This window comes from Astatotilapia calliptera, chromosome 20 (assembly GCF_900246225.1).
Source record: "Astatotilapia calliptera chromosome 20, fAstCal1.2, whole genome shotgun sequence".
NCBI classification, from domain to species: Eukaryota; Metazoa; Chordata; class Actinopteri; order Cichliformes; family Cichlidae; genus Astatotilapia; species Astatotilapia calliptera.
The window spans coordinates 22,759,865-22,786,723 of NC_039321.1; the positions used below are offsets into that span (position 1 = coordinate 22,759,865).

The 26,859-nt window shown below is 41.7% G+C and overlaps 1 protein-coding gene across 2 annotated transcripts in view; it reads left to right on the top strand.

The window, feature by feature from the left end:
* Positions 1–26,859, top strand: part of sema3h (sema domain, immunoglobulin domain (Ig), short basic domain, secreted, (semaphorin) 3H) — a 52,111-nt gene that overhangs the window by 10,163 nt on the left and 15,089 nt on the right. For both annotated transcript variants that reach the window (XM_026153945.1, XM_026153946.1), the window contains 7 exons: positions 12,734–12,888; positions 17,199–17,261; positions 17,875–17,994; positions 19,841–19,934; positions 20,252–20,371; positions 20,872–21,017; positions 21,843–21,957. In XM_026153945.1, coding sequence (XP_026009730.1) covers positions 12,734–12,888; positions 17,199–17,261; positions 17,875–17,994; positions 19,841–19,934; positions 20,252–20,371; positions 20,872–21,017; positions 21,843–21,957 — 813 coding nt within the window. The remainder of the gene's footprint in view (positions 1–12,733; positions 12,889–17,198; positions 17,262–17,874; positions 17,995–19,840; positions 19,935–20,251; positions 20,372–20,871; positions 21,018–21,842; positions 21,958–26,859) is intronic.

Sequence of the window (26,859 nt, forward strand, 5' to 3'; positions counted from 1 at the left end):
GCTGGCTTTAGAGTAGAGAGTCTTCACAAGTTTGACCCTCAAAGTTGCCTGTAAATCGCTGTAGACATCACGGCTGTCCACAACCGTCAGGGGACAGCTACTTGTCTTCATGGCTGCCCATATAAAAAAATATCCATGAAGCACGCTACGCATCTAGTAGCCATTTTTCACATTAACAGGTCAGTGTGGATGACGATTGTGCTGCAGAGCAAGCTCATCAGCAGTGATGTGTTGCCTCACAGTCTATGAAACAACACAGTGGTGATTTTATTTAAGACTCTGTCACCAGTCCAGGCCACTAAGGGCAATTGTTTCCTCTTTGGATGAGCCCACTGCAGAGTCATGAACTTGAAGACTCAGAGTCAGCAGAATCACAGACAGATGTCACACTGACTCAACTGAATCTGAAGGAGGAAAAAAAATTATCACATGCCTTTTGGATTTTTGTCCATTTGCTCCAAATAGCTTATAATCTATACGTTTTCACTATTAATGGATTACAAAACTGTTCTTTTTTGAGAAACAGGAGCTAAGCACTAACTTCAGCAGTCCTAAATGTCTTTTAAGGTTCTTTGTGTTTCAGATTGTGAAGCTCAGGGTGGGAAAATAGACAAACTTCAGCTGTCCAATGCAAAACATTTGTTTTTGTTGCCATTAGCAAATGAGTTAACCCAGAACATTGGTCTGCACTGAGGTCCCCACACTAGGCTGCATATAACTGTGAGAATATGAAGCGAAAGACGAAAACAATGAGTTCTCAGTGATCCGTCATTTACATTAATTAGAATTAAAAAAAAACAAATTAGAGTAAAAGTAAACAGCGGATGGACTCCAGTGTGTGCGTGTAGCGGCACAGCGACCTAAACGAACAGTCTAGTGATGATGATGATGAATAATCGTTCCCTCTAGGGTCAAAGGTCAAGCTATCCACGTGGGTCTGGTCTCTTGGTGACACAGTCCAGATATAGTGCGTGTCTGTGTGTTTGGCTATAATTCCGCTCTGGTATGTATGCGTGTATGTGTGTGGGCGCATATGTTTTCGATGTGATAGAAGAGTTGAGCCTGTGTAAATTAAAAATGGAGTATTTCAAAAAAGACAAAGGTATGATTACTGAATGTCAGCCGAGTCTATGTGCAGTCTGGTTGAACAGTGCTCGGCATTCCAGATTCATGTTGTGTACTGCGTGTTATTTTGCAGATGATTAATTCGGCATCTGGGACGCCTCACGTCGGACATCAGAGTTTCATTCATCATTATTGCTCATTGTGGATTCTGACACTCAGCGGGAGCTTAAGGCGGCGCGATCACCCTCTGTAACACAGTCGGGCTTTGTGAGAGATGCAAAGTAGCAAGAACTTGGCATGAAAGGGAGAAAAAACAAGGAGACAATTAGATTTTATTGCGAGCTAGAAAAGATTTTGTGTGCGCACATACTGCTCGTGCATGTCCCCACATCGAGTGCCCATCTGTGTGCCTATGGGCTTTGTTCCCAGGCTTCTGCAGGCCTCCCACTGTAATTGCACCAGTAATTGGTGAAGTGATAACCCCATTTCCACAGGAAATGTGCCCCGGTTTCCTCGCCCCTACCAAGACTACCCCCTCCCCGATGGCGCAGCTAACAAAGTCCTCCCCCTGGGAACGCCGCACCAGACAGCTAAAGTTCCCCAGGGCTCAGCGGGTAGACGAACAGACAGACAAAAGCAGTCGCACAAAACTACACACACACACACACTGTATGCAGCTTATAAATGGACAATGGTTTAGGCCATGAGCTAATAATTGGATAGATTAATGATAAGTGTCGCTTGTGTGTGCACGCAGCTATAAGTGGAGTGTCTGGATGTGGAAGAGATTGCAATAAGACACCAGGAAAATAACAAAGCTGGACTCCCGGGAGTGAGATAACGATTGAAATAGCAACTTGATTCTTTCATCATCTTTTTCTTTCAATTTTCTCTTGTATGCCACTCACTTTTCAAACGTGTCAGTACCAACTTTTGAAAGAGTTGCAGACCTCTTCTGTTCTTCTTGAAATAGCTTGCAAGTTCCTCACTCAGCAGGGAAAGTTTCCGTTCTTGAAACCTCCTGCTCGCTAATGAAATCAGCTCACCTGTCCAGCGGTGCGCATAGTCACGTACTCATGATGTGTTCCTCTGATGCTGGCATGGAAAAGCTGTGCTGGCATTCGCTGTACTGTGTGTCAAATTGATGCTTCTCAGTGTCATCCCTGCACCTTGGCTGCCAGCCTCACCTTGACAGTCCACCTGAGCTCAGAGCACAGAGTCACGTCCATAAGAGGAAATCTCAAACATCAAACAAAATAAGTCATAAAGTTAGAACTGCAGAGAATATGTTAAAAAAAGAAAGAAAGAAAGAAATGTAAGTACAAAACATGATGTCACCCATCGGTTTGTGGGCCAGGCCCTTCTGAAGACTTGGTTTTAGCACTGCATCTTAGTCTCTTTGGAGGCAGCAGTGACCCATATTTAGATCAGAGAGCTAAGTTATCATCTGGCACCAGCAAATTTGGTTAGCAAGCTGCATCCATAAATAGTAGGAGTGTTACACACATAAGCGGTAATTAGTGTTAAGAGACTTTTGTACTTTCTAACACTCACACTCCGATGAATGAATTAGGAGCAACTCAGGGTTCAATAACTTGCCCAAGGTTATTTGGCATGGAGACTGAAGCATCCAAGGATCAAACCACCAAACTTCAGAAGACGCCATAAAATAGTTCAGAGGTGCACTTCACTGACTCACATTAGTGGAGGTGAGGCCTAGCAGACAGGAAATCAAACAGCCACCTGTGCTGGCTTCCACCTGGATTGAAAATGAGCTCTTAAAGTCGTCATGAATTGAAATATTGTCTATAGTATAGAGTATAGATATTGTTGTTGTTTTTCTGTACCAGGCTGTAAATTCCAGCAATTTATTTCAGTTCTGAAGATTGGCATTACAGTGTGTGGGCATATGGGGAATTAGTTCAAGTTTGTTTTATTTATATAGCACATTTAATTACAACAGCAACACTGACCAAAGTGCTGTACAGAAGTACAAAATAATTAGTACCAAATAACTTATAACTTATAATATTAGTACCAAATAACTCTCATACTGTAGAATACAAATGTCTTTTGTATTCCCTGGCATACAAATGACTTCCTTTTGGAGCCAGCCTTAAGTGACCATTTGAGGAACTGCATTTTCTTTTTTATCCATGTTTCACTTCTGTTCTTCCTCCTGCTCCTGATGTGACTGTTGGGGTGGAACGCCAAAGTGGATGTATAAACCCACACAGAAATCTCTACGGGCCACTTATCAGTTCAGTTTTGAAGTTATGCCTTTTTTTCTTCTCATGTAACAAGCAGCGCTTCTGACCATCTACTAAATTTGTTATGAAAGGTACTTCCAGAAGACAGATGCCAAGACAAATACTCTCTGCACAAGAAAATTAGCTCCAAACAGAGCTCCTAACTAGTACCAGTAACCATCCTCTGTAAGAGGAGGTGTCATGAAAACTTAAGTTTTACACTTATCTGTTTCTTCAGTGATTTTTCATTCTTTGCTGTAAGCTGCACACGTACACAGCAGGTTGCCTCTGCTGCAGAGTGCAGACCAGTCACTGCACTGTGTCTGAATCAATCCCTATAGTGTAGTCCTGACATCTATAGCTGAGTTATTTATAGAAAGTAAATTAGAACTCATTTCGAAGTCTCTATTTAGTGTCATATGAATGTCGTCTGTGAATTATGTAGCAAATGACATAATGCATACAGAGCCTATGATTAGCATAGTTTGCTGCGTCAGGGCTTGTAAAACAGAGAGAACGACAAACATACTGAACATTTTCTGCCTTAAACGTCTTAAACAAACACTATCGAGCTAAATTGGATTTGAAACCAGCTTGATCAGCAAAAAAATCATGTTCGTTTGATCATAATATGCAATCTTTTGTGCGTGTATATCATGTGCGCGTGCATGCGAGTCAGATATGTGCAATGCAGGAATGTTCTTAGCCGGATCACACGCCGCACATTTGCACTAATCATATCAAGGTCCATCAGAGCTCCCATGACCAGCAACCTTTAATCTAATGTTCACCATGGACAAAAATATCCAGCCACTCACACATAGAAACACACACACAGACCCTCAAAATGAATAGTATGTAAATAATAACACTTACCGAAGGCGAATAAGGACAGGCAGATTGTTGCACTAATATAAAAGAACCATTCATGCAGAGACAAAATCTGTGTGTGTGTCTGTGTATGTGCGTCTGGACTGACCTGTAGGCTTATTTCTTAGCGTGTCTGTTCTTTTACATCTTAACCTTTTCCGTCTTTGATTCCAAGTGACAGGAGTCAGAGGCCAATTGGCTCCGATCAGAGGTCACGACCCTCATTGACCTCCCTGTCAGTTTGATGCTGATAAGAGTGGTTGAACTCTGCAAGAGCTTGCACTGGCAAGTGTGCATTTGTGTGTGTTTGAGTGTGTGGCAAAAGAGCAGATTGTAGTGCTTTGATGGATCAGAAGTAGTTGGTTCCGTTTTAATATATTAGAGTTACACTTTTAATTATCTCCGCTTTGTCTTGTCTCTTTAAGACTCACGTCACTTCAGTGGGACAGCTTTTGATAACACTATACAGGTGTATGCAGGGTTGAGGAAGTAATGCAGTTTTTAGCACGTCTCTCCCTCTATAGTGCCATAACTACTACAATCCATCAGATTTCTGTGATCAATGGTTTGCTTGGTAGACTAGTGAGAATAGTACAACATGGTCGAAGAGTAAGTAAGTCTTTTATTATGAAAGGTCACTACAAAGAAAGGTTAAAGAGAGGGAGAAAACAGTAATTACCTTCACTTTACGCCCTGCTATCCACATCTGATGTATTTCTCATCTTGTTCGTCTTTGTGTGCCACATGACAACTCCCTATCTTGGTATCAGATGGTTTTTCCAGCTTTCAGTTTGATTTGAAGGGAGCAGAGAATCCGTTTAACAACAACAACATAAAAAGAAGAAAGAAATCAATTGTAATTCCGAGTTTCTGAAAAGACCGCTGTCTCGAAAAGCGTATTGCATCTGGGTCGATAAACTCTTCACAAACTGCCACGGACAAAACTTTGGTCTTTCTCTTGCGCTCTGACTGCGACTTTTCAGACACCTCCATTCTGGAGCTTTATGGGGGTGTGAGGTGAAATTGGTTGACTTTCCATCACCGCGCTTTGCTGATAATGGCCAGAGATTCTGGTGATGGTGGGTGTCTGTGTGTAAACATCCTGCTGAATGTTGTCAGGGGCAGACAAACAGGCGGACAGGGTCACAGATGATGCTTGCTGCATTGTGAAATATCTGTAAATGCATGTGGTCAGTGGTATGCATGAAAGCTTGTCTGTGTTTATTTGCCCTCCCATTACCTAAATGGCTTGATGTCTTGGAACAACACTCCATCATTCCAGACTTCGCTGTGTTGATGAGAGGTGTGGACCAGATTATTATTATGTGTGTGTGTGTGTATAAGAGACCTGGGTGGTAGGGGGGTGTAAAGTCCAAGAGACACCCCTCAACACAACACAGACCCAACCCCCCCCCCCCCAGCTTTGAAATTATGTCGGCATGGTTGCCGTTACCAAGGCAACTGTCCCATGAGTAAGGGTGGGGTGGGTGCAGCTGGTGCTTCATGACTGAGTCAAGGGTGTGTGTGTGTGTGTGTGTGTGTGTGTGTGTGTGTGTGTGTGTGTGTGTATGGTGGAGAAAGAATGTGTTTTTTTTCTCCATATTGAATAAGAGCCATTCATCGTGGTGAGGTCAAGATGGTCGATGTCTGAATGGTGCAAAGTTTTCCTGGGTGTGTGTGTGTATGCGTGTGTGTATGTGGGTGGGTGGATGTGCAGGGTAAAGACAGAGTTGTAACCAAACTGAGAGAATGGGTTAGTACGTGTTTGTGTGGATGCAAAGATCTAAATTTGTTTCAGCATTAAACATGTGCTGCTGACTCACCCACTGCACCCACTTTCCATCTTTGCACACACACAATCATATAAATATGTGTGTGTGTGTGTGTGTGCACGCGCGTGCATGTGTGTTCTGGTACATCCACTCTCAGTTCCCATCTTGGAGTGTCATCCTCCTTGTTATAATGCTGATTTAATGAACTCCAAGCTATGAGCTGTACTTTTCAGCCTGTCTTAACCAATAGGATCTTGTGACGCTGAATGGTGCCGTTATTTTTTACTGCAGAGGTGGTTTCATATTCAATTAGGCTGAGTTTTTTTTAAACCCCCCCCTTCATATTGAATTAAGCAAGGTCATGCTGCTCTTGAGGCGCACACGCTGTAATTCAAATGAAGTGCTGGATGCTTGAATGGGCCGAGCAAGGCATGAAATCCACCAGGCTTTGATTGCCTTGAAGAGGAAACACCATTCTGTTAAATATAAGCTGTGAAGTTGAGTACGCATGCTTCAAATTCAATATTCAACATAAATAGACCACTTTTAAAAAATAGTGAATGTCTTCTTATCATTATTATTTTGAAATTTGGTAGGGTTGGAGACACAAATCCCTTCGGGGTTGCATCAGGAAGAGCATCCGGCGTGAAAAATCTGCCAAATCAAACATGCAGCGCTACCCACTGTGGCGACCCCTCGTGAATAAGGAAGCAGCCCAAAGTAGCTCTTTTAGGAATGTGTAAAGAAAAGAGACTATAAGCTGAAAATTAACAAGTGCCAATCCCAGAAAGTTGACGATCAACTGGCTTATTGAGCATGCATCAAGAAATGAGTGCCATCACGAATAGCACATTTAAATGTAAACACAGCCCCACTTGAAAGTGCCGCAAAGCTTCTCCAAGATGTGCATCTTTCCATTCTGGTGTTTTGATGAATGTTGCACGCTATTTTTGGGTAGAGCTACTCAGTTCTATTGTCATTATCATTGTCAGTTGTGATAGAAGACAAATAGCAGTAGAAGAATTCAAGTCAATCGAAGCTGATGGCAGTGCACTACTCACCATTCATTTGCTGATTAAGGGGAAAACACTTCACTGTTTGCCCAGTGAATAAAAACAGAATGGCAGTGATGAATGGAGTGGTATAAAAAATAGGGGCATGTTTTCATTAGCACTGATTAGAACAGATTTTCTTCTCTTTCTTTCTTTCTTTTTTTTTTTTTTTTTTGTATAATTTGCACGAATCATGTTTCACAGAACCTTCAGCTTTCAGGCCCTTCCACTGTGGAACCAGCTCTCAGTTTGGGTTCAGGAGACAGACACCCACTCTACTTTAAGATTATTCTTAAAACGTTCCTTTTTGATAAAGCATAGAGTAAGGATTGGATCAGGTGACCCTGAATCCTCTGTTAGTTACGCTGTAATTGGGCTGGGCTGCTGATGGCTTCCCATGATGCACTTGGTGTTTTGTCTCCCTAAGCCTGGTTCTGCCGGAGGTTTCTTCCTGTTAAAAGGGAGTTTTTCCTTCTCGGTCTTGCCAAGGGCTTGCTCATAGGGGTTTGTCTGATTGTTGTAGTTTTTAGTTATGAAAACTATGAAGCACCATGAGGAGACTGTTGTTGTGAATTGGAACTTTATAGATAAAACTGAATTGAATTGAAATCTGTTGTTAAGATGGAGGTGGTGGGTTAGGTGGGAGTCAGCTATTACTATAACCTTGGTCAAGGCTTTGTAAGGACTTTCGTCTGCATCTTTTGTCAGCAGCAACTACGTCAAACACTTTGAGCACACCAAACTAAAAGTCCCGATTGTGTTGCACTCTTTGTGTTTCTGATGCTCCTTCTGGGATTAATGAAGCTCAGATCAGTGTGAAGCAAAACAATTTACCTCTCTGACCGTTTGCTGAATATTAACAAAGTACCCGGGGAGATTTCACACTGAGCTCAAGTATAAGTTTCTGCTATCTACCTTTAGTGTGCAAGGCCATTCCTCTCCTACCGCGGCTCGCTCTCTGCTTCGCATTATCTTCCCATTTCCATTGAGTCATGTCTTCTTCTCTTTTTCTACCCTAATTTCCTTTCTGCTCATCCATCTCTTGTGTTTTTTTGCCTGACTGTCAGCATGTTGTGCTTCCTCTCATTTCTGTCTTCAGCATTTTTCTTGCATTCCTTCTGTCACCTCCTCCTTCTCCTTCTCTTTTTCCTCATCACCTGTTCTTTGCCTTTTTCTCTTGTCTGTATTTTTCATCCTTCTTGCCATTGTTTTCCTCTTTTCTCCCACAGTCACTGTCTTCCCTGCTCTTTCCCCCACCTGTCATCCATCCAATCACCATTTTTCATCTTGTCATCATAGCAGTGTTGCTGTTTCCCATCTTGCCTTTTTGCCGTTCTCCCCTTCTATCTACTTATTTATCCATCATTTTTCACTTTTTTATTGCATAGTTTTCTGTCACGCTTACGGCTTCTCTCTTCCCCCACCCAGTCCTGCTTTCTCCCCTGATTCCACTTCTTCCTCAATCCTTCCATACGTCCATCATTTGCCCCTCCACATCATTGCAGTATTATTTTTACAGGCACACTTTTTCAACTGCTCTCATCAACCGTCCTCGTCATCATTACCCATCAGTATTTGTTAATTTCCCAGACCAGGATTTCTGTTCCTGCCCTTTTGCCTCATCCCGCCCCCTCCTTTTCTCAACTGTCTGTCATCGTGTTGTGTTTTGACATTTTTCTCATTTTCATCTCCGAACTGTCTCCACCCATCAGACCGTTTTCATCTTGCTGTCACTTTGCCGTGTCATTTTTCTCATCTTCCCTCCTCGCTGTCGCTCTTCTCCCGTCTCCCCTCCCTCTTCCTTTCTTCTGACTTCATTCACCTTTGCTGTTTTACCCTCTCACTTTTATTTCAGGGTTTCACTGCACTTTGAACGTCACAGGTCTCAGGTGGTAACACAGTGAACACAACATTACAACAAATACCTTTTTATGCAAAAACATTTTATTTCTTTGTCCAACAGTCAGATGCACTTATAGAAAATATATTTGGAAAGAACACCTCAAGGCCGTCTGTTTTTTTAGTAATTTGTACAACAAATATATTAACAACTGGAGTATTCTGGAGGGTTCTCATGTGCTACTCTTTGGATTCAAAGGCTAGCATTTTCTGCTTACTTCTTGTGTGGCGTTTTGCATAACTCTGATGTCAGAATTCCTTCAGCTGCAAGTAGGTTTTTCAATTTGATTTTAAATCCTCCCACAAAATGTCAGTATGATTCAAATCTGGGCTTTGAAGAGGCCATTCCATAAACCTTTATGGCCGATCGGCTTGTGCTCCTATTCTGTTGAAAGGCCTGATTTTGATTGAGTTTAAACTTTTGGACAGATGACCTCACATTATTCTATCCTGTTATCACAGCTGAATTAATGACTGCAAGCTGCCAAGTCCCGGTGGCGGTGAAGCATCCCAAAAAATTTCCCCTCTAACACACTTTACAATTTGTGTGTGATGCTTGTTTAAAAAACGTCTGCTGATTCTGTGGCCTGATAATCTTAGATTCATCTATTCAGACCAAAATCTTCCAGCAGACCTGGTTTTGGCAAACTGTAGTTTTGATCTTTTTTGGACAGCTTGGACTTTTTCCTGGCACGATAGCAGTGAAGGTCAAATGTGTGCAATCCTTTGCTGATCAGCTCCGTTAATAGTCGCCGTTTCAAAAAGGGAACAAATATTTGCTTGCTTGAATTTGTCAAGAAAGTCGACAGTTGACTGTGCACGCCAACTGGGAACAAAAGTCACACGGGCTAACAGCAGGACACTTCTTAATTGGACACAGTTGTGGGAACCTGTCATTCCTCCGTGTTAGCCATTTTGATGAATTTGGACATGGCCCAAATATATCTGATTCGAGTTTCTGTAAAATTACTTGAGCGTGATGGACTTGCACACTCTTTGTTGCCTGTTAGCAGTTAAAAACACATCAAGAAATGGTTGAACAGGAACTTCAGACTGCACATGTGTGCTTCTGAAGACTTTTCCAAAGCCTGCTTAACAGCAGTGAGAAAACCCACATCTATGGGAGCTGCAATGTTCAGTATAAGTAGCAGCTGTATTGCATGAATGTTAGCATTTAAGGCACCTTAACTGAGCCACCCACTTACAGTCAGCCCTACAGAATGCTTCCTCTATGCAACACTGGGGCTCTCATTCTTAAGGAATTTCACCTTCTGTGCTCAACAGTTTGCTATCTGTTTTATTGCAAATGATTTGATTTATGCTGGTTTTAGGGTATTATACAGTTAATAGGTGTTTCCAAGTGTTTCTGTCAGTACTGGCATTAGGCTGGGCCAAATAGCATAGACATCACCCAGCCACATTGTTTGGCCCCGTCTGGGAAATTCACAGGCATTTCCACATCAGGCTAAATATGTAATTTCCCTGGTTTGTGTACCAAAGGTTGATCTGAAAGCTGCTCAGAATACCTGTAGAGGACTCTTCCACTTCAAAATCTAGCCTAAATGCAAAGTTTTCTTTGAAGCTGCACTTTAGAGCTGCTTAATGAAAGTGAAGTTGTTTGAATTATAGTGCAAACTGAGACTTTTGTTCAGCTATTTGCATTTCTGCAGCTCGTCAATCTGAACAAAGAGGAAATAAACTTAAACGAAAACTTTTCAGCAGCTCACTGTGGCTAGTTAGTATCACCAGATTTAAACACTCTTTTTGTTACCTGAACAAACAAGTGTTAACTTCAGCTGTGACAAATACCTTTGGCCCCAGTTTGCTGCTTATCACTTCTTTGTCTTTGAATGTTATGCATTGTCCTTTATGCAGTATGACAGTTTCGGGGATTTTTGCCTTCTGTCACTTGCTTTTTCTGTCCTCCTTCTCATTTTCGAGCTCTACAAAACAGCGTTTGCTTGCTTGCTCAAACTTGAGATTGGCACAAATTGGCAAAATGGACAAAAAGGTTAAACAGGTTTCAGCTTTATCAGATTACACTGAAATCTGATCGAGACCGTGTCTGTACAAACAGAATAAAAATTCAGTTAGCTTCCTGTTACAACTCTGCATTTGCTTTGTACAAAGTTAGTTTACATTGGTAGCAAAACTATGAATGCAAATTCACACTCCTGCCACACTAGGAAACAATATATTAACCGTGCCTCCATCAGGTAATTTCCCACGGGATCTACCAACTTTTTAGGAAGTTTTTTTTTCCCACTACAGCGACTATTATTTTGCTCCCCCCAAACCCCCTGCTTTGAGTGGAAATACAGCTGTTGTGTATAATGCATCTCAATGCGCAATGTTAGGTCAGATTAAACTGCTTGAAGAAAGAAAAAATGCTGTGGTTCACCAACTGCACCACATATACGCTTACAGCTCAAACAATCCAAAGTTATGCATGATGGTTTTAATAAAGTCGTGCTCTCTGCCAACGAGACAAATGCAAGTTGAATTGTTCTTTTTCCATATATACCAATCTGTCTTTGGGTTCGGTTTGAAGATTTAGCTTGGAAATTTGCTTTTGTGCATCCCTTCTCAGTTCAATTTAAAGCATTGCAGGAGAGCCTGGTTGATAAATAAGAGTATGCAGTTAGCTATTACTGTTTTTAAAGTTTGAACCACTTTTATAAGCTCTTTCTACCCCTCACTGCTATGTAGAGCTGCCAATGTGTGAAGCCATGTCTGGTGCTGCTGTAAAGACTATATGTTTATGCTTTAGTTTTGCCAAATCCGATCTACAGAAGAAGACGTGGCAGATAAAATATGAAAGTTAGCACGAGACAGACAGACATGCAGTTTCTGTCCTTGTTCTGAAATCAGTCGATCTCCCCGCACCATAGTTCTCATAGTTTACATGGTGCAATCATTAAAAAAAGCAATCTGTGCTCTCATTATCTGAGGTTTCAGATCCAGTTGTTATCATCCAGTCTGTCTAGAGATGTGTAAGTATTGTTTGTCTACGTTTGTTTATTCACGAGAGATACATTTCAGTATTCTGTGTTTGAACATAGTGACCAACCTGGTAAGAAAAAATGAGGCAGCAAAACAAACAACTGCCAGTTCCGTTTGTGATTGGCGCTGCAGGCGTGGGACAGTCTGTGTCTTTGCGCAACACGTCACTTTATCTCAAAGATGATCCGAGTGATGATCTGTTAAGACAAAATTTGCGTCATAGTTAGGTTTATTAATTCTCACAGTCTGTTACTTTGAAAACCTGCATTTATTGTTGATTTTTACACAATTGCAACCAAACTGCGAATGGAAAAACCCGCGTATCAAAGTACTGGAAGGTATATTTTATTTGCCCCAGTCACACTGGCCTTTAGATTTGTCAGTGACCATCCAACAACCACCAGTTGGGAGGAAAAAAATTTATATTCCCCAAATGGTTGCAAGTGGTTTCTGGCAGTCGCTAGTGTGAAAATGGTTGCAGAGACAGTGCTGTATGAAATTCTCCTCGAGATTGCTTTGTTTGCTAGCACATTGGTCATCAGCGGTTTACAGACATGTCTGCAAAAACTTAAAAGCTATTTGTCATTTATTAGTAAAACTGTAAAAAGCACGGAGGCTGTTGGACCTTTTCTATGGTGGAAAACACTTCTTCATATACAGTAATGCCTAATGAATAAGACAAAGATTAGATTTTTATTGCAAACAACAGATTTCTTTCAGTTTAATGCCATTTTTGTTCCAGATTCCCTTGAATATTTTTAAAAACTGATAAGAATGGAGACCCTTATTTTGTGTTTTTTCTCTTCTTTTTTCTTCTTCTCAGAGCTGATCCAGAATGGCCGGCTGCTCACGCTACCCCTGATGGCGGGAGACCTGCACTCCCTGCTGCCCGATGAAGACAGGAGACGCCTTTATGTGGCCATGAAAGATGGCCTTCTGTCTACCAGTATGGATGACATAACGCAAAACCCACGCAAGGTTAGAACCGCAGGACGCGAGCACACATTTGCTTACCATTTAAGGAAAGGTAGACTCAAGAGATGTAACACAAAATACACACATAAAACACACAGTCAGATGACAGCAGATGAGATAGCTGATGTGTCAGAGACTTAATAGGGCTAATTGCTGATGGTTTAAGAGGAAAGTCACACCCTTCTAATATCCCCTCTAATCTCTTATCTTTGTCAAATTCCTTACTTGTGCTGCACAAAAGCTCCGCTTTTCTTCCTCTGACCCTGTTTTGTGGTTCTTAGCTGAACAAACAATTCACTTACCATTCATTTCGATTTAGCATGGAGACAGAAACAGTGTTCAAAAAGCAGAAAGAGGCTGTGCCACATTTCCACCTCTATTCAGCTTTCTCCTTGGCAGCCAAGCTGTCCATATTTGATAAAAATGTCTCCACCTTTTGAGCAGAAGGTGATTTTTTTTGGCCTGATCACTTAGTATTATTTAGTTTAGCAATTGGTAAATGGAAAAAGTACAGAAGTTGGGAATGTACACTTAAAGAAGGGGCTACGCTTTAAAAAAAGAAGGGGGGAGAAAACTTTAAAAAAGAAGACACATACAGATAGGACTGTAATGGATTCCATTCAAGCCACAATTATTTTATGCACGTTTCTTACATCCTAACTTCCTCTGCTTTCCACATTTACTGCTCAAAGGCACGATTGCCTCTGTTGGCACCAATACGGAGGTATTATGCTTCAGACGAGAACAGCTAAACTTTAGATGAAAAACGACTGCACGAGGTCAGCCGCACAACATATTTTTGGTTTGCAAAGACTGCACAAGCGCATCTCTAGATTTTATACACTAGTGAGCGGGTCAATATTTGATTTGATTAGCTTTTTCACATATCAGTAAAGTGAAGCTTAGTCAAACGAAGACTCTGCCCAGCACATAAGCAATACACAGGAATGTGGAAGTGCCACAATAATATTCCGACCAACCCAAGACTTGCTGCGAGACGCGGCGCTCCTTCGTGGTGGCTGTTAGATGTGGAAGTTTTGTTACAGTATCTAGTTTCATTCTGCAGCTTTAGCACGGTATCGAGACAGCCAGACAGCCACGTTAATGGCTCGCCAGTCAGGTAGAGTTCAGGGTCACAGCAAGGACACAGAACAGTGCTGGCTTTCTTAACCCTGCCCAGCCGGATCAAATCAATACCCTCATCAGTCAGACGTGCATGCAAGCTGTCAGAGAGCCAAACAGGTAGAAGAGCAGAATAAAAAACAACCAGCGAAACCGACAGACAGCCATCAGTTGCGCTGGCCAGCCACCCACTCAGTCAGGCAGTCAGCCAGCATAAGGATAGATAGTCACAGTCAAATCATAACTCAGCTCTGTGCGGGCTGTTAAGTTACATATTTGTACATCCAGTATTTATAGGCTGTTTGTACCTTTCCAGCCTGTGTGCAGTCCCCCCCCCCCCCCCCCCCCCCCCCCCCCGTGTTAAAATCACTCAGTGCCATGTTCTCAACATTTCTGTTTATTTTCTCAGAGCTTCTTATCAATGTTGCCTGAGACAATCTGGATCCTGTTTTTATTTATATTATCTCCTCCCGACTTTACCCACACTTATGCACAGTGGACGTGCGGTTTTTCTGCTATATAAAAATCAGTGTGGCTTAGAGAGACGATCTTATAATTTATTATAACATTTAAATCACATTTTTCTTTGATCGGGGGGAAAAAAAAATACTCAGGCCATTCTTTCTGTGTGAGTCAACAGCTTGCAGCTGCTGTAACACAAAGGGTCACCAGGGGTTTAAATGTTTGTTTGCGGCTTTTTGTTTGCTTACAGTATTTGTTCTTCTCTCCTTTCATTTTCTCTGTTTTGAATCTTCTCTCGGCTCTGAAAACGACTCCAAAAGTACAGAAATTTAAATTTTTTTCTAGCTTTTTCCCCCCTTGTTCCTTTTACTTTTTAAAATATGTTCCCTTTTTACAAAAACCCACATTTACATCTTCTGTTTCGTATAAACTGACAACCAGCATGTTTTTCACAGAGGGGTAAAATCCCATTAACCGCAGTCTTTACCTGTTGAGACTCCCTTAGTGGTGGTCCGTGTTCCTGTCAGTGTGTGGTATTCGGAGATAAACGGGGTCTGTGGTCTCTAATCTAATCTGATGGTCTCAGCCCCGCACCAGCCTCTGTGGGAATGACTGCATCGTGGAACAATTAGTGTACATCCAGAAATTGTTTCCTGAAACCACCGCCATTTGTCATTAATCACTTTCTACAATCTCCTGTCACTTCTTCACATCTTCATTCACCCCAAATACAAAAAAGAGAGATAAAAGCTACAATCAGTGCACAGATGTGTTTTTTTAATTAATAAAGTGCACTTGTTACAATTTATATACACATTTACTTCCTAATGCAGTGTGAAGTTGAGGTCTTGAATTTACTTCTGACACCTGAACAGCAGTTTGTGTATCACGTACTTAGCGACAAGTGCAGACATTCGCTTACTGTATCGATTACATCTCGGTCTCACCGTTCTGCTCTCCAGGGGAATGACTGTCTCAGGGAAATATTTAGATTAGTCATGTTGAAGCCATTTGACACTAAGGCTCACCTCATTCTCGCTCTCGCACTCTCTCCCTCACTGCACACCATCCCAGCCTCTGTTGTTTCCTCCCTTACTGGCTTTACATGAAAGCATTCTCCATTATAGAGTTTTTATTATACGCTGATTAAGTTTACACTGAAGCAAACAGTGTGGTTTAATGTGATTAAGCTAACAAGTGCAAGACAAACACTTCTCTGATTGCTTTAGTTTGTTAAATGGTGAAGTCATCCATTTTTCACGTTACAAATGTACCTTTTCATGTGTGATCATCTTACCTGAACCCAGGATGACCTCACACAACCAAACCTAAACAGACCCAAAGAAAAAAACTTAGCAACCTGAGGGGTTTATTACACCACACTGATTCTCACAGCTTAAACAACAACAACGGGGAAAAAAAAAGAGACGTCGACATGTGGATCTCGATTATTCTCTGACTCTTCACAAGAGGCACAGATCTCTCTCATTTGTGCATTACACAGTGTGGAAAGATATTTTTTTTGGAGCAATGTCATTTATTTTCTTCTTGAAGCCCTTATCAAAGAGCTCACATACAAAGTGAAGTAAATACCATATATCTTCCTCTGAGCCAGGGTCTTCAAAATCCATCGTGTGGGCTGCACGATGCAGGAAAGGAATGCACGACTGTATTTCATTCATCTCCGGTTCATATCATGATATAACAGCAAAGGATGAGACTATGAGAGCTATTCTTCTTTTAGTCATCTTAGCAGACTACAGGTCTGTGAGAAAAATATGAAGTGAAACTAAACTAAACTATGACTTGTTTTGGGGGGGGGGGGGGGGGGTGTTTAGGGAACTTCATAAAGGCTTTGCTGATGCTGCTGCACTGATAACGTTCATCTTTGTTTAAGTAAAATCCAACATGGAGTCTTTATGATTGTTATCAATAAAAAATGTGGGGCATGGGTCATGAGCTTTTTTGATCTTCAGAAAAAGTCTGAGAACTGCTGCGCTGACACAGGTTAATGTGGCCTAAGTCATTAACTTCCTGAATTGGAACTCGGTCACCGAAAGTTTGATTCCCTGTCTTAGAGCCTGTCGTGTCCAATAAGAACTACTGGTTAAAGAAGAAACTAACTGTGACCACAACAGAGAGGAAATTGTGGAGCCAGAATCCCGTTTGGTTCATCTTGGACCCTTTACAGTGGCTGCTTCAGTTGTTCTGTTGATGCAAGATAACATAATAACATCATGTTATAACTGCACAAATCAAATAATAGCACGATGTTTAGGGTTTAAAGTCAGAATAAATACTGTCAGCCATGTATAATTTTAATCAAGAGTCATTTAGTTATTTAGATGAGTGATAATAGCTGCATTGCAGTGCACATTCACAGTGTGTAGGCATGGCCAGGATTGTATGTCAGTTAGTCATGCTTGTAGTCATGTACTCTGCTCTGGCAGTTTGGCTCATTATCAGAAGTCAGCAATGCTGCCAGTTGGCTTTTTCTTTTCTCCTCCCTAAAGCTGACTGTTATCTGTTTGGAGTTAAGAGGTATGAAAATCATTTCCTTCTTTCTTCTAGATTAGTCATGTTCTGTTGACTATCCCTGCCACGCTCCCTCATAAAGCACCTGCCAATCCCCCGAAGCCCTTTATCGGAAATGTAGAGTGAGCAATAAAAACATTTCTGAAATCTCTTTGTCCCTCTCTTTTTTCTCTCCCCCTCTCTTCTTTCTGTAGCTGTATTGGCCAGCCAGTCCGGACCGCGTCCAAGAATGTCTCATGGCTGGGAAGGATCCAGAGGTAATCAAACGCACACTCGCAGATGCACACGCAAACACGCTAAGATTGGGTAAGTAACCGCGTTACCCTGACTTAAGCAACGCGGGGAAAAGAATTACATTCGGACACATTTGCGTGCAGATATGAATCGGTGTCAAACCACATCAGCCGTTTTCATCCTTTCTCTACTCCCTACTGCCGTTTGATAATACCTTACAAGAACTGTCTAGAGTTATGAAGCAATAAAGCAATACAGTAGGATGATAGATTACCATCAAGGGCAGAACTAAAGCTGAATGTATCTTATTCATTTGGGAACTGTAAACAAACAAGACAGTTTTCATGCAGGCAGGCATATCAAGATTCAGTTGATCCAAGTACTGGCAGACGTCTGGTGGGGCGTGCTGAACAGTCGGTCACATCTGAAGTTTTAGGACTACTTTTTTGCTTCTTGACTTCACAATAAGCTCAAGATGAAAGGTGTGAAAATTTGTCAGTTGAGCCAGAGTTTAATAAGTGCAAGTCATATTGTTTGATATTCAAACAAGTAATAGAAAACAGTTAAGCATCAGTGCAAAATAATGTGTGCCATCCATTATTCCTCACTTTATGGTCCCTGTTTCTCTCTGTCCAGCTGGAGTGTGCGAACTTCCTGCGTGTTCTGCAGCCTTTTAACCAGACTCACCTGTATGTGTGCGGCACCGGGGCCTTCAACCCCCGCTGCGCTTTCATAGCCACCAGCGTCTTCCATCAGGTAATGCTACAGACACAATTACATACACTATACAGGTAATGTATGCTGGTGCAAAATATGTATTTTTATTTTCTTTTGCGACTTTGCTGGATAAAAAAATGGTATCTGTAGAGGCGTCAGCTCTACCAGACTTAAATCTGCTGCTCCTAAAAATAATAAAGCTGAAGAATGGGTTGTGTTTAAAAGACTGCTAGCTTTCTGGTCTGGTAAAAATGAAGCAGACCATCAAAACCCGATATTCGCTGAAGCCCTGCTATCAAATCCCTCTCCTTGAAATCTGAAGAAGCTCCTCTTTTTGTTCCTCACATTTTTCTTTACCTATCACACTAATGCAGAACCATCATGGTCATCACGTGTGCAGTCAACTGTAATTTCCAAACTGTCTGCTGATGTAGTTCCCACATTTATGCCACTTTAGTCACTTATCCTTCTGAAACAGCAGCCACTCGAGCAATTTTTGTGGCTGAAGCCATCTGCCCCCCAACAACAGTTACCTCTTCTTTCAAAGTCACATAGATTACTCTTTCCATTTTGGTCCAAAATCAGAATCAGTTGGGCCATTCTCTGCAATTTTATACAAGCAGCACTTTGATGTTAACTGCAGTGCTGCCCGTGGATGCAGTGTTCAGTCTGCGATATGTCAAATTAACGTTCGTCACTGATGCTCTACTCATTTATCCAGGTTTTGAGGGCTGTCTGCATTAAAAAATAGAAATATATGTATTGGATGCCTTGATTTTCCTACCACCCACCAATATGTCTGTTTTCAGACTTCGAGTTCCAGCCCCCATAAGCATGCCTATGAGCAGCTGAAATATCATGTGGTGTCTGCCCCTATGCCCACATATCCCCCAGGGTTCACCTTGTGATATGTCAAATTTCCTTTCGTCACTGATGCTGCACTGTGTGGGCTACCAGACACCTTAGATATGTTATTTGACATTTGTATGTCAAATGCAATGGATGGTGAATGTAACTGTAGAGGTCAAACCTGCCTGCTGTTGTCGGTGTGTAATTTCTCATCATAATGACACATGTGGGTTATCGTTTTTTCCCAGAAATAGGCTGCCGGTTCTGAAGTTTCTCACTCATCTCACTTAGTTGTGTGTGTGTGTGTGTGTGTGTGTGTGTGTGTGTGTGTGTGTGTGTGTGTGTGTGTGTGTGTGTGTGTGTGTGTGTGTGTCAGAGAACAGTTAATCCCATGAAAGACCATGTAAGATCAGAGCAGAGGTTCAGACATGGTTCTTAGAGGTGCCGATGGTGCTGACTGGTTTAACATTGAGCTTCACACATTTTAAAATCCCTCCACTTAGCCCGATTACCCTCAGTTAGGTGCTCACTGAGTGCATGTGTGGCAGGGTAGTTGGGCTCGCTGAAATGGTGCTACATGCACTGGTACTTTTTATGCATGTGTGTAGGTTTTTTATGTTGCATTGTCTTTGTTTTAGTTCATAATAATAATTCATATTATATTTATTCATTTTGTTTGTTTTGTGTTTTATTCTGCTGTATTTATTATATTGATCTGTGGTTTTATCTTGTAAAACACTTTGGTCTACTTTGTTGCTTACACGTGCTGTAGAAATAAAACTGACAGTGACATCAGGCACAACTCGGGGTTCAGTATCCTGCCTGAGGATGCTCTGACACACGGACAGGTGGAGGTCGGGATTAATCCACCTTCTGATTGTTTGACGACTCGCTCTACCACCTGAACCGCCACTATGATGCTTCTGGATGATTTGCTGCATCAGTGGATAAACTACTTGAGATTGCAATATAAATTAGGACAGCTTTGTGATCTGTCTTCTTTCTGTGTGAGTGACGTCTGTGATTTCTTTGACAGTCAGAGCATCAGACTCTCTCCTACGGCCAGACAGAGTGCGGGAAAGGCAAATGTCCCTACGATCCATTCCAGAAAACGGCCTCTGCAGTCGTTGGTAAGTTGACTGTTTCTTTAAACCTCACCTTTAATAAACAGTACACGCACCATCATGCACTTTATTTTCTCTACAACAAAATATAACCGTTAGGTGGAAAGAAATCATCTAAATGTGCATGATTAGGTGTTTTATCAAAGAAAAACTAGATGGAAAATGGGTTTGTGTTTGTAGCAAAAGTGATGCTTTGCTGTTATAAAACTCATCAAACTGTGGAAGTTATATATAATTTCTAGAGGATGTCTAAAACAGGAGAGCCATGACTTGGATGTCTTTCAATGACTACTGATGAGAATACTGTTGTGTATTCTGTGTAGATGGAGAGCTGTATGCCGGCATCACCTCAGACTTCATGAGCCGGGACTCTGCCTTTTTCCGTAGTCTTGGCAACCGTCGTGTCATCCGCACTGAGCAGTACGATTCCACCTGGCTGCAGGGTAAGAGCAGAAAAGCACCACTTCCTTTTTGAAGTCTACCTTTGTGTTGAACAACTCAGAACTGCGTCTGACATTAGAAGTTAGTTGAGAATGTGCTCCTTACGATAACACAATCACTAAAACACAAAATTTTGTCAAATTCTCCGCCAAGAAAACATCACAAGTCACGGTTAACATGTGCAGCACATTCAGTGTGTGTACTTTGTGAACTGAATTTTCTGAAGTAGACTGAATATCTTTGAGCATCTCTAAAATCATCTCCTGCACACCCGGTTGGTGTTTTATCAGGCTCCTGTGTATCGACGTCTGCTGCTGATAACAAGGCGATATATACTGACTCCCTGCTGTTTGGAAACTCGACTTCTCCCTAATCAGCCCTTTGCTCTTTCTCTATTCCTTGCGCTGCAAATGACATTTGTATCAGTGTAGGACTGTATTACAGTTGATTTCTTATAATTTGCCTGTGTGTGTGTGTGTGTGTCTGTGGTACTTTCCTCCAGATGCCCAGTTTGTGCGGGTAGCGCCGTTGTCTGAAACTGATAATCCAGAAGATGATAAGGTTTACGTGTTCTTCACCGAGCGCGCTCAGGAGGCAGAAGGTGCTGCTGGGAAGGTGCTCTACTCCAGAGTGGCACGTGTGTGCAAGGTATGCGACATGTTTGTTTGGCATAGATAGGGTTTGTGCAGTTTGGACACTCATCAGAACACGTCTGCATGTAGCTTACATAAACACGTTTACCTCCATGGGATGGTATGTACGTGCTGTTTGGTCAGTGTGTGTGTTAGAGCAGGCAACTGTGTATCTGTGTATCACTGAAATGTATGAGGGACTGTTTATGTTTGTCACAATCACTGCGTCTTCCACTGTTGTGTGTGTTTTCTGTGTGGACATGTTTGCACATTCATGGCTTTGTTAGAATCAGAGAGACTTTATAAAGCCCAGAGGGAAATTGAGTTGTCATAGCAGCAAATATACAATAAACATCAAACACTTGTTTAAAAAGAGTGTAGAAACAGAGATATTGATAGATAAATATTAAGATAAATAGATAAATATAGAGATATAGGTATAAATATCAAAGGAAAAGCATGTGCTCAAATATATGTCATCATGTACAAAAGTGACAGGGTGCGGTGAGGTGTGATTAATTCTGTTCCACATGTGTGATCTGACCCAAGTGGATGAATTAAAGAGCCCGATAGCAGCGGGAAGGAACGACCTCCTGTAACGTCCCTCAGACAGCGAGGTTAAAGGAACCTGTTGCTGAAACTGCTCTTCACATTGTGTGTTATGGAGGGGGTGGGAGTCATTGTCCATAATTGCAAGCAGTCTTGGCAGCGTGGCGAGCTTCATGCCAATGTTACTGTGTGTGCATGAATTTTTTTGCCAGCTTAAATATGCAATGTTTGTATGTTTGCTACTTCTGTAATCATAGCAGATCTAATTCAGTTCTTTGTAATGTTCATGTAGAACGACATCGGAGGCCAGAGGAGTTTAGTTAATAAGTGGAGCACTTTCCAGAAGGCTCGAATGGTCTGTTCAGTCCCAGGACCAGATGGCTTACAGACACATTTCGACCAGCTCCGTGAGTACACACATGAAAGCATCAAAAGGCAAAACGCATCACATTAAAGCTAAAACAAAATCACATCCGACAGGTCTTAACCGCTGGTCGTACAGCTGAAGGTCTGTCCCTGAATGTTTCATAAAAGAGGAATTGAGTTCAGGCACTCAGCCAGTGTGTGTGTGTGTGTGTGTGTGTGTGTGTTTCATGTGAGTTCGCAGACACTTAAGGAAACTTAAAAACCACTGCCTCAGTAAATGCCTTCATAGCTCCACTGTTACCACGGTGACCAACAGCCCTGTCGGTCACCTTGGGTTTGTCTTCGTGCCTCAGTCTTGGTTACCACGGCAACATTCGTTGCAATGGGTTTATTCGTTATCGAGGATTTTCACATCAGAGTGCTCCGGTCAGCTCTGAGTGTGGGTGCGTGCAGCAGCAGGTCTGTGAGAGGTGCGAGATGCTGAATTTGTGAACTTGGACGCTGCCGTTGTGAATTTGTCGCTCACAGATGTGCAGATGCACAACTCTGAGTTTCTCTTAAAAAACGGTGGCATTAATGTTAATGGGCAATCAGCAAGCTTTAAAACATCATTAAAAGACACCACCACAGTAACTGGGTTGATTCATCAGAATCAGAATACTTTATTCTCTAAGGAAATTATGTTTAGCTGAGATCGGAGCTACAATATTAGCGATTTAAATATTTTACTACAGAAATCTTTATTTATTCATAGAAGACATCAACATTTCAACATCGATGTAACTGTGCCTCAGTAGAAAGCTTTAGTAAATAACTGCAGTTGATGATACAGCCTGTTAATTCATTGCTACTGCTAGCTCCCCGCACAGTAGGGGATGTAGCAGTAGGTCCGATGCTTGCACCAGGGTATCTCTATCTTTACCATTATAATTTGGTGGTGGAGAGTACAGAAACTATGTAGAGGATGCCTTTTACAAATTAAGCTCCCTATTTTATTTGAGTAGAAACTTAATATTCATGTACTCCTACTTCACCTTTAGTCCTCTGTGGCGGGCGGGTGGGATTATGTTCTTTAAAGTTGCCTCTGCCCATACAGCTCAGAATTAGTCATTTCATATTTTGATTGGAAGTTATGAAAAGGAAAGGGTGGATGGTAGAAAGAGGAAAGCATGGTGAGGTTTTAAAAAAAGGAAGGCGTAGGAGGATGAAGCAAATCGGTTTTGTTTTTACTGCACATTTAGCACACATAAACCTCGCAGTGTGCTGCATAAACAAAGTGAAATTAATTGTTGAATAAATAATATTTTTGAATTTCTGCTGCCAATGAATTACAGAGGACATGGCTTTGGGTCTTCATTAAATGTCATCTAACACGGGTGTGTCTGCAATAACAGTCCAGATGAAGATCCTTGAGCCACGGACAGATGTTTGGATTCCTGAGGAAACCGAATGAGAGCTAGAACTTGCTTCCTTTATCTAATTTCCACCATCATAAAAGAAGTGGGCTTGTATCGAGTGTGAAACACTCCTCTGCAGAAAACTGGCTCCTCCTTGGCCCTGACTTCAGCCCACAAACCTAATACTCTTGAGACTGCAAGGTTTTTGTGAAAAGTCTGCATTAAAAATTAGAGGCTTGGAGTTTGAAATTCATGGGTGTTCTTGGAAGGGAGAGTTTACCCAAAGAACACTAAATTGCTAATGGAGTTCCTCGAGTGTTTGAAATCTCTAATCAACTGCCAAGACAAACAGTTAACAAAGAAATGTTTTGATCCATGAGTTACGAGCCCGGCGTGCTTTCACTGCACCACCCTGTTTTCGAGCAGATCATCTGAGACTCTCTTTCTTATGAAGCCACTGTGTTTCCTGCTCGGCCCTTAGGGGATTAGGTATTTGTTAGGAAAAGAAAAAAGGTGTAAATCTGAGACACGCAGTTTGACATATGGTAACAGTGGGACAGCGTGAGGTTGGCACTTGTCTCTGCTTAGGTTACTCGTCTCCGCTCTTTGTGTAAACAGAGCACACTTAGAGTAAACTAAGTAACTCACTCAGAGAGTTACCATTTGCGTGAATGTATACAGTACATTAACATATACAGTAAATTTTACACTCCTTCACATAGTCCAACCATTACACAAACACACGCTCAACAATAACAAACACCTGAAAGCACACACACTGTTTTTCAGCTGTTACCACACACACACAAAGACACTCAAGCCTTAGCCTGTCTGTGTATACAAAAGAGTTCAGACTTGTCAAGAGCATAAACATCTCTACCCAGCATGCCTCTGGCCATGTTTTAAACATCTGATAAGGCTGCATACAAATTTGTTTGTGAAAACACTTCAGCAGCACACACACATACAAAACCACGACCTGCATATACAGGAGATTAACCCATCGTGTTAAGAATGCTGCCAATGTTGTGTTTATGCCATGCTCTGCCACATAGAAACACTACAAATCCCATAAACTCGCGACGCTCTGCTGGTCCCTCCAGAGCAGAGGGTGACACCAGGCTGCGTGTGGGTGCTTTTATTTGCATACATTTTTTTTTTTGTTGAACATTTTTTTCATTTTTGCTAATTCTGTAAGGCACAAAAGAAATATATTAACAACAGTCAAACACCCATTAAGTTCAATCCAAATGTATTTATGTGGCGCCTTGAGACGACTGTCTCAAGGTGCTTTATATTGTAAGGTAAAGATGTTGGGAAAGTGGGAAGGAAAAACTCTTTTATTAGGAGGAAACCTTCTGCAGCTCAGAGGGCACGGAGCCGGGACAAAAACACACTGTGGAAGAGAGCCAGAGCCTAATAATAACCAATGATTAAACACAGAGTAGTGTATAAACAATCCATAAAAGTACCATCTTAAGTAACACTATGAGTACTTAACACTGTAAAGGCAATGAATAGATAAATAATAAGCGTTCGCACAATTCCAGATATTCCATTAAAAAAGAGAGACCCGAAAAATGATACTGTAGCATGACAAAGCTAAACCTCTAGTAGCTGTAATATTTTCACTAGCAAATGATCTCAGTCTAGCTCACAAGATAATTCCAGTCCAGTCTGTTTCATCGCTGACCTGTGCAGTGTTGAAACAGATTAGACAAATGGCCGGAGATAGACTTATATACATCTTGATATATATGTATATATAGTATAGATAGAATTTTTCATATTATTCATTGTAACCTGTACCATATTTCCACTGAGTTATGCAGAGTGTAGTTCTTAATTTACTTTATGCCCCATGTCTGTTACAGAGTGTCAAAATCAGCACAGGGAGGAGGTTGGGGTGGATGGATTGGCGGCCACTCTTCATTTACCATTTCCAATGTAAAGCAAATGTTTGCATTTCTGACCACAATCATTCTCTAACCTTGGCGCCTTTATTCTAAACACCATGATGAAGTTCTCCACACCTTTACTGAGAAGGATTTATTTGAACCTGAGCTCTGAACTTTTCCTGATACTACATTTTTGGATCTAAACTTAGCCCAGCTATAGAAAATCAATTTCCTTTTGTGTTCATAGCAGTTCTGTAACACATGTCATGTCACTCAACAGGCAGGGGAATCAGATCAAAGCTGCACGTGTTGCTCTACAAGCTTGTCAAAGCACTTGTTGCAAATTGCTGATTCACCTCTTGTTCCTTTAGCATAGTTTTGTCGGGATTGACTCAGATGTTCTATGAGGGTTTTGAACACCCTCAGAGTTGGCTTTGTTTTGGACAAAGCATTTGGGCTGTAATTGCCACGAGGACTGACTCACAGCACCGGACTGCTTTGGATTTATTGTTCAGTTGTTTTGTGTCTGGAGCTTTAGGGCCTTTTGTTCACTTGTGTAAGTGTTAATGCTGAGCTCTTGTTGTCAACCACGCTAGTGTGAGAAAAACAAAAATCAGACCTCACTTAACCATAATTATTCAAAGAATCAAACAGTCGAGTGGAAGCAGAGTCCCTCACAGGAAAGGACCGTGCAGTGCTGTTTTCCCCGTTGTTGTGGTTGTTGTTGTTGTTGTGGAGGAGAGTCATGCTATGAGGTTTTAGAGCTGGAGACAGGCAACCCTCTGTGGCCGGATTCTGTGTCCTGACACTGGAGCTACTTCGATTTTCTCAGCCATTTTCCTCGTCTATTTTTGTCTGCGTGCGTAAGAGTCAGTGCTTCAGACATAAGGCAGCACCCGTACGCTTCCCACAGACAGGAAAAGTGCAGGGGAGGAAGAGTGTCACTGGGAGAGTTTGTGGATGGTATAAAAGCATGACAGTGACGAGAGACAGAGAAACACATCAGCCAAGTAAGCCTCTTGTTCAAGCTCAAATGTAGATTTCATTATTTTTTAAATCCACATATAATTTAAAATGAGTTTGAGATGATGACGACGATGACCTTCTGAACAGTCAGCTGTTGTAAGCGATCCAAAAAACATCAGTGATGTATGAGAGCCACAACCCAGAAACAGCAAGTATGACATTTCTGGGAGATTGATGTTTTATATATTGGACGTTTTTGAAATGACCTTAACCTTTCTTTGGGTCAGCCGTATCTTCTCCGGGTCTGTTTGACCTCATCAGATGGAGAAAAAGGTCAGAAGATAAACTAGAGGGAAAGATTTGTCTCCCTCCGTATATGAAGTGACGGTTAAGCAGTTGCACATATTGCCAAGCCTTCCCAATCCTTTCAGGTTAATCTGACAAATGTGTTTCCACTATTTAATGCTTAATTGCCTCGTCGACAAACGCCATTTGTTCAAACTGGTTAGGAAAACATGTTTTGTGATGCTGAGGCAGATTTGACTCCCCCGTTGAACCTTACTAATCCATCATCGCTTGACTGCAAACACTTGAAAGGAAGCCCAGTTTATCAGAGGGAGAAAAAAAAGAGGAGATGGATAGAAAGTGAGTGAAAGTGAGGAGCTGGGCTGATGGCCAAAAG